The 13892-nt window shown below is 38.4% G+C and overlaps 1 protein-coding gene across 1 annotated transcript; it reads left to right on the top strand.

The window, feature by feature from the left end:
- The first annotated feature begins 9 nt into the window (after positions 1-9).
- tent4b (terminal nucleotidyltransferase 4B) lies at positions 10-13877 on the top strand. The gene is made up of 12 exons (XM_079555892.1): positions 10-845; positions 5680-5803; positions 7128-7174; positions 8564-8684; positions 8926-9033; positions 9133-9261; positions 9747-9960; positions 10034-10160; positions 10324-10427; positions 11241-11422; positions 11514-11657; positions 11741-13877. The coding sequence occupies exons 1-12, from the start codon at positions 346-348 to the stop codon at positions 11897-11899; spliced, it is 1959 nt and encodes a 652-aa protein (XP_079412018.1). The 5' UTR covers positions 10-345; the 3' UTR covers positions 11900-13877.
- The last annotated feature ends 15 nt before the right edge of the window (positions 13878-13892 follow it).

The raw sequence follows: 13892 nt of genomic DNA, 5'->3' as shown, positions 1-13892 counted from the left end.
CTAGGCCGCCATTGAAATATCCACGATCAGAGGAGAGGGTCATGGAAACACCGACTCGGCTTAGGCACGTTTCTTCTGTCCGGACTTTATTTCGCGCTACCTTAGTATAGGAAATACAAATTAGTTTATTTTATGTGAATGATCGTAATTAATGCGCCCTGTGTGATCTTTAGTTAGGACGCGTTTGAGCGGATTGTACAACAAGTAACGGGCAGCAGAGAGCCCTTGGCTCGCCGTAACAAGGCTTCTGCTATCGTTAGCTAACCTGGCTAGCCGCACGGTGCACACTGGCAGAGCGCTGCTCGCTGCTGGGGAGGGGGGGCAGTGTGCCTATAGTGGCATTTGATGGATCCGAGAATTGCCTGGTTTCAACCAGAACAGCGTGGACCAGCTAACAACCTGTGGATGCAAATTTGGGAGACGACACAAGGGTTTGGGTACCTGCATGTAAATCACAGCTACACTACTGGGTCTGGGTCTCCAAACGGGGCGTCGGGAAGCAGCAGAAACGGGATAACGAATTCCAACATCGGGACTCAAATGGGGGACGCGGAAATAACAGAGCAACGAGACTTTATACCCCTAGAAAACAACCATAACCATCGAGCATCCGGCAGGGGTGGTGGTGTTGCTATGGGGCATCAACAGCAAAGTGACGGGGTCGCCGTGCTGTGGAGAGGGCTGACAGACGGACTCCCCAACAAAAGGAAAAGAGACAACAAAGCTAGCACTTTTGGATACAATTCCAGCCTCTTGCACACTGGCAATGACTGTAACACAGGAGAACTCTGTGGTTACACGGGGACGCCATGGAAAGTTAGAAACTACTCTGAAGGAATTATTGGGTAAGCTGCTTAGATTATTTTAAACACCCATGCATTTTACTGTATGAACTTCATAGCGTCCATCCACAAATAGTTGACATTCCACTAGTCAATCCTCCATCCACCCACGACTGTCACGTACATAACTAAAATAGATATAGTTTTAATTTTTATGTTTTATGTGGTGTTAAACTGCCCAACTTTGACTGTTCATCAAAAACATCCTCTGTCGGGCCTGGGTAAGGGATATTTGAACAACAGCTAACCCAGCACGTGCAGATTAGAATAGTGTGGATGGTAGAAACCATTACAAAGTGAGCACAACACAATATTCATTGTTGGTTAATATTCCATTGATTGAATGCAAACTTTTCAAATGCAGCTGTGAATGTGTGAGACCTGACACTCCCATTATTGAGTCATGTGCTGACAAGTCACATAATGTGAATCTCACTGTTTAATCTACATTTATAGTAATGTGGAAGCACTCTGTTACAGAACATTCCTCAGTGGCCAGATCAGCTGCTCTCAGACATGCCTCCGAAATGTTTCCTAGTACTGGCTGTCTGGCTTTGCTCAAAATAAAGAGCAAATCTGACATTCAGTGTGCTCTAAACAGCATACCTTGTAACTTAATTAAATTTAAAATCTTAAGGGAAAAATTCTTATAGAAATAATGTTTAATTTATAGATTTAGGGTTCGGGTAACTAACTCCCCGATTGGTCAGATTCATACTAATGCCTGAAAGACACCTTTTGTAAACTCCACTACCCTTAAGGTTAGGTTAGGGTTAGTTTGTAAAACTTCACTATCTTTAGGGTTAGGATTAGGGTCAGGTATAGTTTGAATTAGTTTAAGGTAGCTTTGTTTTGTTGAGATGACGACATGGTTGGAGCTCCAATATTAGTTGCCAATGGTGGCGACTGGCCAATCAGGGCCTTTCCCATCTTGGGTGGGGGGGGGTTGCATCCCAGACTAATTTAAGTCACGTGGCTGTCCCCCAGAGGTACTCTGAATGTTGGGAAAGGTAGAAGCCAAGCTGCTCCAGAAGAGGACTCTCATTTTAGCAGTTTGTGCATTTAAATGAATCAAATATAAAAATTGCGAATGGAATTGCAATATTTGTCCAATAAAAATCACAATTAGGTTTTTTTGTCAATATCGTGCAGCCTTAACGTGGTTTCTTTTTACCAATGTTGCGATAAGTTTCAACACGATATGTTCCATCAGTTTAAACATACATTGTAAGCTAATTGTGTCAAAATAGAACTTAAAGCCACACCGCATAGAATTTTACCCAATAAATAAAATTTAAATACAAGCATTTATTTTATGACAGATATTTTCCTAATTGAAAAAACAACAACCACAAAACAGGTGCTTTTGCTGTGACCAGCTCATCTCTTCTAAGACATGACTGTCACTTTACGGGGAGTGGGAACACGTTTCATGTGTTCATATATGTGTCTCATATGTATGCCATTGTTTTTAGGCCGAGGTTGCAAAGAATGTGTAGATCTCATTCACATGGAAGACTTTTATGATTTTGCAATATAATTGTGGCTTCCTGCAATAAGGATATTGCATCACCTAATATTGCGATACAATATTTTTTGCATCCCTAGTTGTTTTGTTTCTGGACAAGACATTATGCTCAAATCCTCACAGTTGGAGTGATGTTTAAGTGATGCCTTTTTCTAAGCAACACCTACCTGCCATGAGTTTGCACGTTCTCCCCGTGTCTGTGTTGGTTTCCTCCAGGTTATCCGGTTTCCTCTACCACTAAAAACATGTACAATAGGCCGGAATGAATGTATTCTGTGAGTGAGTGGTTGGTGGTGATCGAAGCGGCCGATGGCACAGACTTGTAGCCTCGTTTCCGTCAGTCTACCCCAGGGCTACAATAGTAGCTTACCACCACTGAGTATGGAGTGAATGAGAATGACAGTGTAGTCGTGCTTTGAGAAATTTGGTAATACAGGCTTGTAATGCGCAATATAAGTGCACGCCATTATTATTATTATTATTGTTATTATTATTATTATTATTATAGTTGCTTGTACTATCCATGTTTTGCGTCCCAGATATTTAGCTTTTATTACAGTCACGCCCATGCCATGGACATGGGCAGCTGCCTCATGTTTCCCCCTTCACTGTCAGCCAAGGTGTGCAAAGGATCACTGACTCTGAGGTTTGCTCACTTCAGTCACACAGAACAAGCATCTTGTGGAAAGACCTGCCACTGTTTTTCTGGCTCTGTATAATAGAAATTTACACCTTCTGGCACACAGCTACAGTAGCACCCATGTGGCCATTACCACTTTAGTGCACCCCACTTCTTCATAGCCTCATAAGCCTTTGCTGAGCAGCTTTCAGTCTTGTTCTTTGAGCTGTATGGAATGCACCCCTCCTCACTATATAACTCACACACTTCCCGTGTGTGTGGGGTGGGGGGGGGGTTCCCCAGCATCATTTAGCATAAAGTAAGGGATGTATGCTTATCTGTTTACAGTATATCCAAACATACTTTGAAACACATTTCTTAATTCATTGAGATACTGCTTCCACTTTGCCTGTGTTTTCTACTTTTTCTAAGACATGAAAGCAACTAACATTAGAGAACTGTGTAACTGAAGCTGTTCTGTCCAAGTGACCTACTACTTTCCACTCCTGATCTACTCTTCGATGCAACATTAATGAGTCTGGCATCTGAAAGACACCGAATGCTCAGTGCTCACCATATCTGTGGTTGTCTCTTGTTTTGAAATAAACATTGTGGCAGATACATCTCCTGGTAATGCATTGGTCAATCAATATCTTTATAAAGTGTGATATATAAAATCACACTTTAAAAAAAATATAGATTACAATTAAAATTTAATTTTGATACATTGCACATCATCTGCACAAAGAGTAGACTGAAGGACTTCCCGTATGTGATTTTAACTGGATTTCTGAACCTCTTCCAAACCCAGGACATGTCCTTTCATGTTAATCGTGATTGTATTCATACAGGTGCAGTCACTGCTTTACATGCAGGCCTACTTATCTGCACAGGGCAATGGCCAAGACAATCATGCACATGTAATCTCACACATTTTAGATAATATGTAATGGTCCCTCCACCGCTGACTGATGCGGTGATCATTGTTTTGGTTCAGTCTAGAGGTGCACAATGCACTTGATCCAATCAGCTCCAAAAGTATGTCCTCTCCCTGATTTGAGCTGGAGTGATCCCAGATTGGCAACGGTCATAATGTTATGGGCTGTATCAATTAGGCTCTTATCAGGTTAGCTACACACATGTTAAATGTCATATCAATTATTATATCCATATAACCAGAAATCCAATATAATAGCGACCCACTCCCCTGCCGAAGCAGTAGAGGATAAAGGCGACAGACTGGCCAAGCGTGTCCCTCGATCTAAATCCTATTGAGTATCTGTCGGGCATCCTCAGAGGTTGGAGAAGCACATGGTCTCTGTCATACACCAGGTCTGTGATATCGTCATGGAATGGAAGAGGAGTCCAGTGGCGACCCTTAAAGCTCTGGTGAACTCCATAGCCAAGAGGGTTAAGGCAGTGCTGGAAAGTACTAGTGGCACGAGCAACACAAAATATTGACACTTTGAGCACAATTTAGACATTTTCACTGAGGGATGTACTTACCTTTCATACCACCTTTTTTCATTAATGGCTTTGTATTGAGATATTTTGATAGGACATTGAAGTCCCATTTTTAGACAAGCTGTGTACACTGGCTACTTCATATTGTAGTAACCTGTCATTACTTCAATGTTGTCCCATGAATAGATGTAATGACATTTTGGAGGTGTATTTTTGTGAGATACTGCATTCAAACATGCAGTACAAGGGAAAACATAAGAGGAGGTGACGGACCAAAAATAAGATACATGGGGGGGGAGATTTGGTGGTGTGTTTAGGCATCATAATGCATCATAAGCGTGTAAAGATTATTTCTTTTTCCATTTGTATTATTCATTTGAGCTGAATCCTCTCTGCGTCTTGCTTCTTTCCCCACCAATATCTAGTGCATTTTTCTCTATTGTTGGGTGACCAGCTCTCTGGGAACCTGTTTCTCAAGATTATATGTAACATTACTTTGAATGAGGTAAGAGGTATAACTCTATAATAAGCAGAGCCAATGGGCCGTGTGTGGCATTTGAAGCGAGTTGTTATTTGATCTGGGGAGGTGGAGCAGGAGGTGTGATTTTCTTTGCTGCTCCCATGTGATCAGAGGGGAGTAGCGCTGGCCCATTTACTCAGAAATGAAACCAAGAGCAGCTGAAATGCAGGTTTCAGCTAGTCTGCTTAAACTGTTCTGCAGGCCCAAACTATGTAACTCTTGTAATGTGAAAGTATTTGAGTGGAATTAAAGTAGTCAAAAGAAATGTCCCCATAGCATTAGGGATGCACATTTTGTTCCATTCCTTTAACCAATTAAAAACTTACTGTTCAACATCATTTTACATTACATCTCATATAAATCATACAGTTTCTTCCAGTAAAACCATATACTGTCTTGAAAATTGTTTTGAATACTTTAAAAATCAGGACAGACATTTACCCTTATATACGGCATAGTGATTGTTAAGGTTTCTTTTCACCGATTAAGCTCCTGGCCGTCAATCAATTAACCGAATAATCATGAACACCCCTACATTAGTTGGCGTACACATATGAGACACATACATATATGAAGACCTGCTCCTTTCAAGTTTCAAGCCCCATTTTCAAGATATAGTGGTGAATTTTGATTATGCATGAATTGTTTTTGATTAATCAGCGTGATTTGTCATCATGTTATAATTGAAATGACTTGTGTTTTGCAGGCTACACGAGGAGATCACAGACTTCTACAGATATATTTCACCGCGGCCAGAGGAGGAGAAGATGAGACTGGAGGTGGTGGACAGAATCAAAGAAGTCATCCATGACCTGTGGCCCAGTGCTGAGGTACCTGTTGAAACGATGCTTATGATGTGCCAATCATAAAACCCTGGCCTGAGGTGAATGATGTTATGGAGAAAGGGCAAAAGGGCTAAGCTACAAAATCCAAAAAAGAATATTGCCTCATGTCATGTGTCACATATTAGTTATGAGTAGTTAGAGTATGAAACCGTTTGGAGGAGCATGCAATAAGTTAGTAATTTGATTCCCATTGTATTGTTTTACATATAAACTCCTTTGTGTATTTGATCTGTAAATCACAGCTCACATTGGTTTAGATATTATTTCTGTCTAAACCAGTGTTAATTTCGTTGACTTAAATATTTTGTCTTAATTTTAGTCAAAGGGATATTTTTGACGACTAAAATTGGACTGAAGCTAAATTACTAAATAACAAGTTTTTCATGAGACTAAAACTATGACTAAAACGTCTAGGTATTTTAGTCGACTAGAAATAAGACTAAATAAAAGGAGAGACTTAAAATCATCCAAACCTCTGTTGACCGTCTGAAAGAGCCTCATATCATGTAAATTCTCTGCCAAAGGAACAGCTCTGAGCTTTGTTCATGTGGGAGAAGCTCCATGAAGCAGAGGACCTTGATTAAATATGATTATAATGAATATTATAAATTTAAGTCGACTAAAACTAGACTAAAATTGAAGACACTGAAACTAAATTAAAATATGTTGTCAAAATGAACACTGGTCTAAACAGGCCTAAATGAGACAAAAAGCAGAAGTAAATAGTGCGGTCGTCTCAAAACTTTTCACACACCAAGTATCGCTGAAAAATATTTGACCTTCCTAGTACCACCATTGCTAGATCGAAAATTAAATCAGGACTAATCTGGGTCTAAAAGGGTAGAAAATATACCCAATTTGGGCTAAAATGGGTTTATACTCTAAACCAGAAAAACACCAAACCTGAGTGCGTTACTAGTATAAATAACATTATTGTTTGTTTATTTGTTTATTTATTTATTTTGGAATCCCCATTAGCTTCCACCATGGTGGTTGCTAATCTTCCTGGGGTTCCGATTAAAAAAGAAAATTGCCAGTGAGACATTACAATGAATAAATATACAGTGTTTTACAGCAATTTTAGCAGAATATAAAAATGTACATAAGACAGTAGTTCATCGATAAAATATAAAGCTATAAAGTGATTGTTATCTTTAATTAGTTATTACAATTAATAAAGTCTAAACCTAAAATAATGGGAATTTAACTCATTTTGTAAATCTTGCCAACTAACCTGTTCATCCCTGTAATTGAGTCTTAAATCAATTTCAGTGATGCATCTCACAACAGTGTGTTTTGCTCTTGTTAGGTGCAAGTCTTTGGGAGCTTCAGCACGGGTCTTTATCTGCCAACAAGGTGAGCATCTTGTACTATGAAGTTCTACAGTTTCGGTTGTTGTTGAGTTACTACTGGCTACTTTAGACGATGTCTGACCAATGGCATTGAAAAGGTGCAGAAACATTACCCATGTCCGTCCCCTAATATTGATATACATGTTCAAATCAGTATTGTTTTATTGACAACAATTTTAAATTTGTATTATTCACTTTTTCATGACATGAAAGATATATATCAGTTGGTTCTAAACCTATTTGTTTGCAATTATCCGACCAAATACAACAAAAGGCAAAGCGCCACAACCAATGGTTATGATGAGCCAATTTTTTTCATTGTAAAAACACCGAGGGCCGAAGCCGCTATTTTAAGTAAAGCACTACACTGGAAAAATTACCATCTTAAATGAGATAAATGACTTAAAATTGCTTGAATAAAGGTTCTTTATGTTGAATTTTAGTCTGTTTGGCCTAGTGTAAGATAAAGATACAAATGCTAATGCCAATGGAACAAGCATAAAACCCACTACCTACTTTGAAATCAGACAAATGAACTTTTACTTTTAAAAAGATTTGTTTTTCACTTGAAATTATACAATATAATCTGAAGATCTGAGAATATTGACTTGTTCCATTGGTGATGTTTTATCTGATCTAAGACCAGACCAAATCTACTCAAACTTTAGATTGAATCTCTTAATTCAAGTAGGTTCCTGTTATTTCTTCCTTAAAATTATTATTATTTTTCCATTGCACTTTCTACAAATGCCAGAGTTGTACATAATATGACCTAATTGGGAGTATTAACTGTATTTCAGGCTGGTTTTGTGGAAAATGAAAATAGTGAAGGCAACTGTAGTGCACAATATGCTTGGGCTGCACAATATATATCACCCAACTTATCAGCTGATGCAATGTCTATGTGATAAATAACCAACATAGGAACGCCTCCAGTAAGGCTCAGTCTTACAGATTTTTACTTTTTTTTTTTTTTTGCACTTTTACTATTGGAACTTGCTAAAGCTTTCAATATTTTGTTTATGCTGCTGTCCTGGACTTGTCATGGTTTAGACACAGGAGTAAATAAAAAAAAAATCACTATGTTCAACCACATTAAAAACTTGAGAGTTTATGCAGACTCAAAAGAAACCATCCTGAAAATATTCACTACTTTTCCTCCAGAGTGTACACAATTCGGGAATACGTTTCTGATCTTCTCTTTGATCATTCTGTCACAAATACATATTTATTATGCAAAATCTAGGTTATAGAAGACAAGCTGAAATTGCTTTAAATGTGTCGGGTGTTGAAGTATCAGGATTGAGTCGTGTTTCCAGCACATTTTCAAAGCCATGTACTGAAATGAAAAAAAAACAACAACTAACATTTTAATACTTTTCCCTCTCACCAGTGACATAGACCTTGTTGTATTTGGAAAATGGGAGACGCTCCCTCTATGGACACTGGAGGAGGCACTTCGGAAGAGGAATGTTGCTGATGAGAACTCTATAAAAGTCTTGGATAAAGCCACTGTAAGAACCTTTCATTAATTTAACTTGTGATTCCTAAGGATTTGACTAATCTCAAACAAGACATCTCTAAACACGTTTAAGGAAATGGATCTTATGACTTTTTGTGGTTACTGCAAAGCTTTGTGAACCTTTTTTAGTCCCTCTGGTTCAATCTTAATTTGATATTCCTGTGTCTTGTAATTGACACAACGTGAGCATTGAAAACTGCTAAAAGATTTCATTCATGTTTGTATATTTTTAGGTACCTATTATAAAACTGACTGACTCCTTCACTGAGGTCAAGGTGGACATAAGCTTCAATGTAAAAAGTGGAGTCAAAGCTGCTTGTCTCATTAAGGATTTTAAAGAGGTTTGTACATCTTTGACTTGGTTACGCATTGCTGAACTTGTACTTTGATAGTTGTAGTATGTGGCAACATTTAACACAATGTCTTGTTTTTGTCTTTAGAAATACCCTGTGCTGCCTTTCTTAGTCTTGGTGCTAAAGCAGTTCCTGCTGCAGAGAGACCTCAACGAGGTTTTCACTGGAGGAATCGGCTCATACAGTCTGTTTCTCATGGCCGTGAGCTTTCTACAGGTGTGCCATTCATCAGACTCATGCATACGTTTAGAAGACTCATACATAATGCAGTGCAATACGTGAAATAATAATGATAATGATCATATCAATACTCTGATACTCATCAATGACAATGCTCTAAATTACTCTTTCCAGAGAGTGTGGATGCTGTACTGTAAGCAGAAGCATCTAAGTGTCACAAACTATTAAGCTCCACTTGTATGCAATAAATCTTGAATGAAAATGTTTTCAAGTATTTTCTACATTTAAGGACACAGCTTTAGATATAGGCCTACAACTCAAACCCACTGTATGTTCAAAAAATCTAGGTAGTTAAATTGAAATATAATTTTTGCAACAATACTAAACTGCTTTACACGCTGCTTTAATATGACGAGTCATTTTTACCATGATGAGACGGATCATTACAGTGTAATGTAGATGTACTGTACAGTATGCTTGTATAGCAGTAGTAACGTGTTATATGTGTGTATATTTTGCAGCTTCACTACAGAGAAGATGTCTGCAGTCCCAATATCAACATTGGTGTTTTGCTTATTGAGTTCTTTGAGCTCTATGGTCGCAATTTTAACTACTTGAAGACGGGCATCAGAATAAAAGATGGAGGCTCCTATGTTGCCAAAGACGAGGTACAGAAGAGCATGATGGATGGATACAGGCCTTCCATGCTCTACATTGAGGACCCTCTTCAGCCAGGTAATAGACATGTAGCTGTTATGACTTTATTATAATGCCAACAATTGACATAAGTTTATTGTATTACTTTTAGACAATGATGTTGGGCGGAGCTCCTATGGTGCCATGCAAGTCAAGCAGGCATTTGACTATGCATATGTGGTTCTCAGTCACGCTGTGTCCCCCATTGCCAAGTACTACCCAAATAATGAAACGGAGAGGTGAGTGAGGCTAAAATGCTTGTTTTTTCTGAATATTGTTGACACATTTAAAATGCATGTCAGGATAGACTCCCCATTCCTCACTATTAATTTTCAGATAATGTGGCTGCCAATTTGTCACCCTTAGCAAATGTTAAAGATGTACTCAATACTTTATTTACAGCATTCTCGGTCGAATAATCCGTGTTACTCGGGAAGTTGATGAGTATCGGGACTGGATAAGAAGCAATTGGGGAAACCAATTCCAGAATGAACTGCCCCTTAACAGTAAGTTCAATTTAAGTCCTCTTTTCAGAAACAGTTAGGGATGGGACAATTTTAAAGACCTTCAAGTTTAAATTAACTGTCGATTAGACCATTATTGATGAAGATAATCAGCGCTAAAGTATGTTTGAAAAAGCTGTGATTAAATGACATGCACATTTCGTTCCTGATTTTTGAATTCCGGGCTCAACCAAAGTTTAGTTGAGTCACGCATGCACATACATGCACGTGAGGACGGAAGGCAGCATCTGCTCCGGATACCTCTGGGTCGGGAAGACCTAGGATATGTTTGAGACACCACAGATATGTCTCTGAGCTGGCCTGGGAACGCCTCTGGATCCCCCAGAAGTGCTAGAGGAAGTGTGCATGGATAGGGAAATCTGGACTTCTCAGCTCAGACTGCTGCCTCTCGACTTGGCCCTGGATAAAGCAGAATAAAATGGATGGATGGAACCTGCATTTAGCGACGAGCTGTGTTTCAGACTGAAGTATTTTTGTCAGATCAGTGAAGAGCAGTTTACTTCCCAAAACTAGGTTTAAATGTTTGAAAGGTGAGGGTAAAATTGAATGCTTTCTGACAAGAGTAAAATATCACATTGATTGATTTATTGCTTTATTACAATGCAAAATGAGGCTTATAAGAATGTTAACATTTTATCTTTTATATAGCCTTGAAGTTCCTTTATATATAAAAGCAGTAAAATAACGACAAAAATATCAGATTAAAGAGTCATACTCAAAGCTTTTGAATTGTCCCATCCCTATAAAGAAATATATAAAGCACTTTTTAATTTACAATGTTTACCTTTTTTGCAGAAAATGATGTTGCATTATCACAGCAACTTGATGAATGCAACAACAACGTTCCTGATGAGGATGCTGCTCCTCACAGTAAAACGTCTTCCAACTCATCCTCACCATCTCCATCACTGCGTTCCTCTCCCTCCTCCTCTCCATTGTCCCCCTCCTCCACATCCTCCTCCAGCTCCAGTGATGCGGTTAGTCCTAAAAACATACACAACAGAATAAGATGTAATCCAGTAAAGATGGAAATGAAGTGAACAGCTAATGATTTGGGTCTGCATGCAGGACTCTGATGGTACACCATGTAAGACTGCCAAGCAGCAACCGAATCAGGCCATGGGGCCCCACAGAGACAAATCTGTCCCTGCTGCCAACCATCGAACGAGTCATAGTACTACCACTCCATCTACAAACAACAAAAGTGGAAAGGCAAGTATTAAGCTAAAGGCATTGGGTTAGCAGTCAAAATATATATTTTAGAATATTTTATATTATAATTGTTCTTCTCACAGGCCAGGACGTCCCGTCTCCATAATAAGAGTGGCCACCACAGTCAACAAGGCTCAACCTCCGGCACCAAAGCTCATCAGAGCAGAAGGCCACACCACCAAGGCAACAGCAAAAAAAGGAAAAATGTGAGAGACCCTACACAAGACGACCTGTGCAGATAGGGGTCTGCACTTGACTGCCACATTTCTGTTGCCAGTCTTCATCTTCAGGAGGTTGTTTGTAATGCAACATACTCTGTCATATTTTTGAAGAAGCATAGCAACAATTTAAGAAGAAACAAGTAAAAAAAGATTTTTATAAAATGGGATCATATTTCTTCAAGATGAAATGGAGGATAGACGCTCATTTGCTTCAGAACTGCTTTTTTAAAGCAGATTTTATCCAGCAACGACTTGCCTCCTTGCACCTTGGAATTTAGGGCTCAACAAAAAAAAGAATTAAATGTGATCAAAAAGGGTTGTTGTCCTGGAAAAAACAACTTGAACAGAAACACTGACTATGATCTTTTTAAAGTTAACAGGAAAATGCAATCAGTATATGTGGGAAAGCTTTTGCATGATGTTTTTTTTGTCAGTTTTGTTATGTCAAAACGGATTACTAAAAAATATTTGTACAAAAATGCATACAAAAAAATCTTCCCCAAAAAATGTTTCATAGACCTTTATACAAATTGTACAATTTGGAGATGTGTAAACTTGCCAATATTTTTTCCAGAAAAGGAAAGCTTGTTTCAGTCTCATTGCCAACGTGAATCATCAGCATCTATTTAAATACTTGGTTAGTTAGTGTGGTTAGCAGCAAGTGTTAAACAGTGTTAACATTTGTCCTGTAATGCTCCTATCACTGAGTTATCTGTGCTAAGCACAGGTACAAGTTTTAAGACTTGAAAACAGGGGTCTGGTTTGTAGCCGAACAATGACTTTTGCAAGTGGCACGACAACTGGGATTAGGAAGAGTATTTGGTGATCCTCGTGGGCACAGCAAACATGTTTTGTTTTTTTGGGATTCGATGGATTTCTGTAGTGATGATGTGTGTGATGTTCAAATGATTTCACATTTGGATGGTACACTACAGCCATAGTTAAAATGCAGATGTATCGGTGCATCTTTGTTAATTTTAAAGATAGGAATACTGCATTATCCAGTTTAATTCTTCATATTAAAGTAGTGAAAGTTTGGGCATAGCTACCTCTGATTATAAATCCATTTGCCACAATTTGTCTGACATTCTAAATAACAAAGCAATACATTTTATGTTTGTTTTTTGGGGTGGGGGGTATGAAAGTGCTGAATGTTGAATATTAAAGTGTCTGACAGACTGGGATTAAATGTCCATACGTCTCACTGTCTCATGTCTGTGCGTTGCAGACCAAAGTAGAAAATGTTGCCCGTGCTGTTTGGCCATAATTTGCCACTTTGCTCAGTGCTCACTGTAAGCAACAGTAGCCTGTCAATATAGACCCACAATCAAAAAAAAAGTGGAAAACACGTTTGCAAGATTTTACTAATCACCTGTAATTTACCTCGCAAATCATTTGTATTTGTTAAATGTATTTATTTTTTTAAGAATTATATGAGCACATTGAAAATATGTGTAATAACAGTAAATCCAATATCTTAAATCCTATATTTGAAATGGGATGATTTGCTGGATGGCATGTTTGTCATGGAATGCACTGTATGCCGGTTTTATTTTACTTTTTTTTTTCTTTTTTTCCCCCCTCCCCTTCAGTGATCGTTGAATGACCAAGTTACTTTTAAGTTTTGCCAGGTAGAGTGAGAATATTGTTTTTTTTTATGTGGCTGGTCTACTACTTTAAAGGGATTTTTAAAAATCATATAAAACGTCTATCATAGCAAGTTTGTCCTGAACCAATCATTTTGCAGTACAATAACTAACCTGTAGAGGGAGTCATTGGCCTGGTCAACTGCTCCTGATTAAGATCAATATGTAACATTCATGATTTAGTGCAGCGTGTAAGACCGATTTGTAATAGATTGACGAGGCAGATGGGGTTTTTCTGTCACCTGAATGTCTGCCCTTTCTTTTCTTTTGTTCAAACTGTTCAAATACAGCTGTACTCGTCTTAGGTTTTTGTTTTACTTACACCACAATTTATGCAATAAAATTCTGCAATAAATTGGTCTAGTATG

Source organism: Gobius niger, assembly GCF_951799975.1.
Source record: "Gobius niger genome assembly, chromosome: 4".
NCBI classification, from domain to species: Eukaryota; Metazoa; Chordata; class Actinopteri; order Gobiiformes; family Gobiidae; genus Gobius; species Gobius niger.
This window is presented reverse-complemented; position numbering and strand designations above follow the sequence as displayed.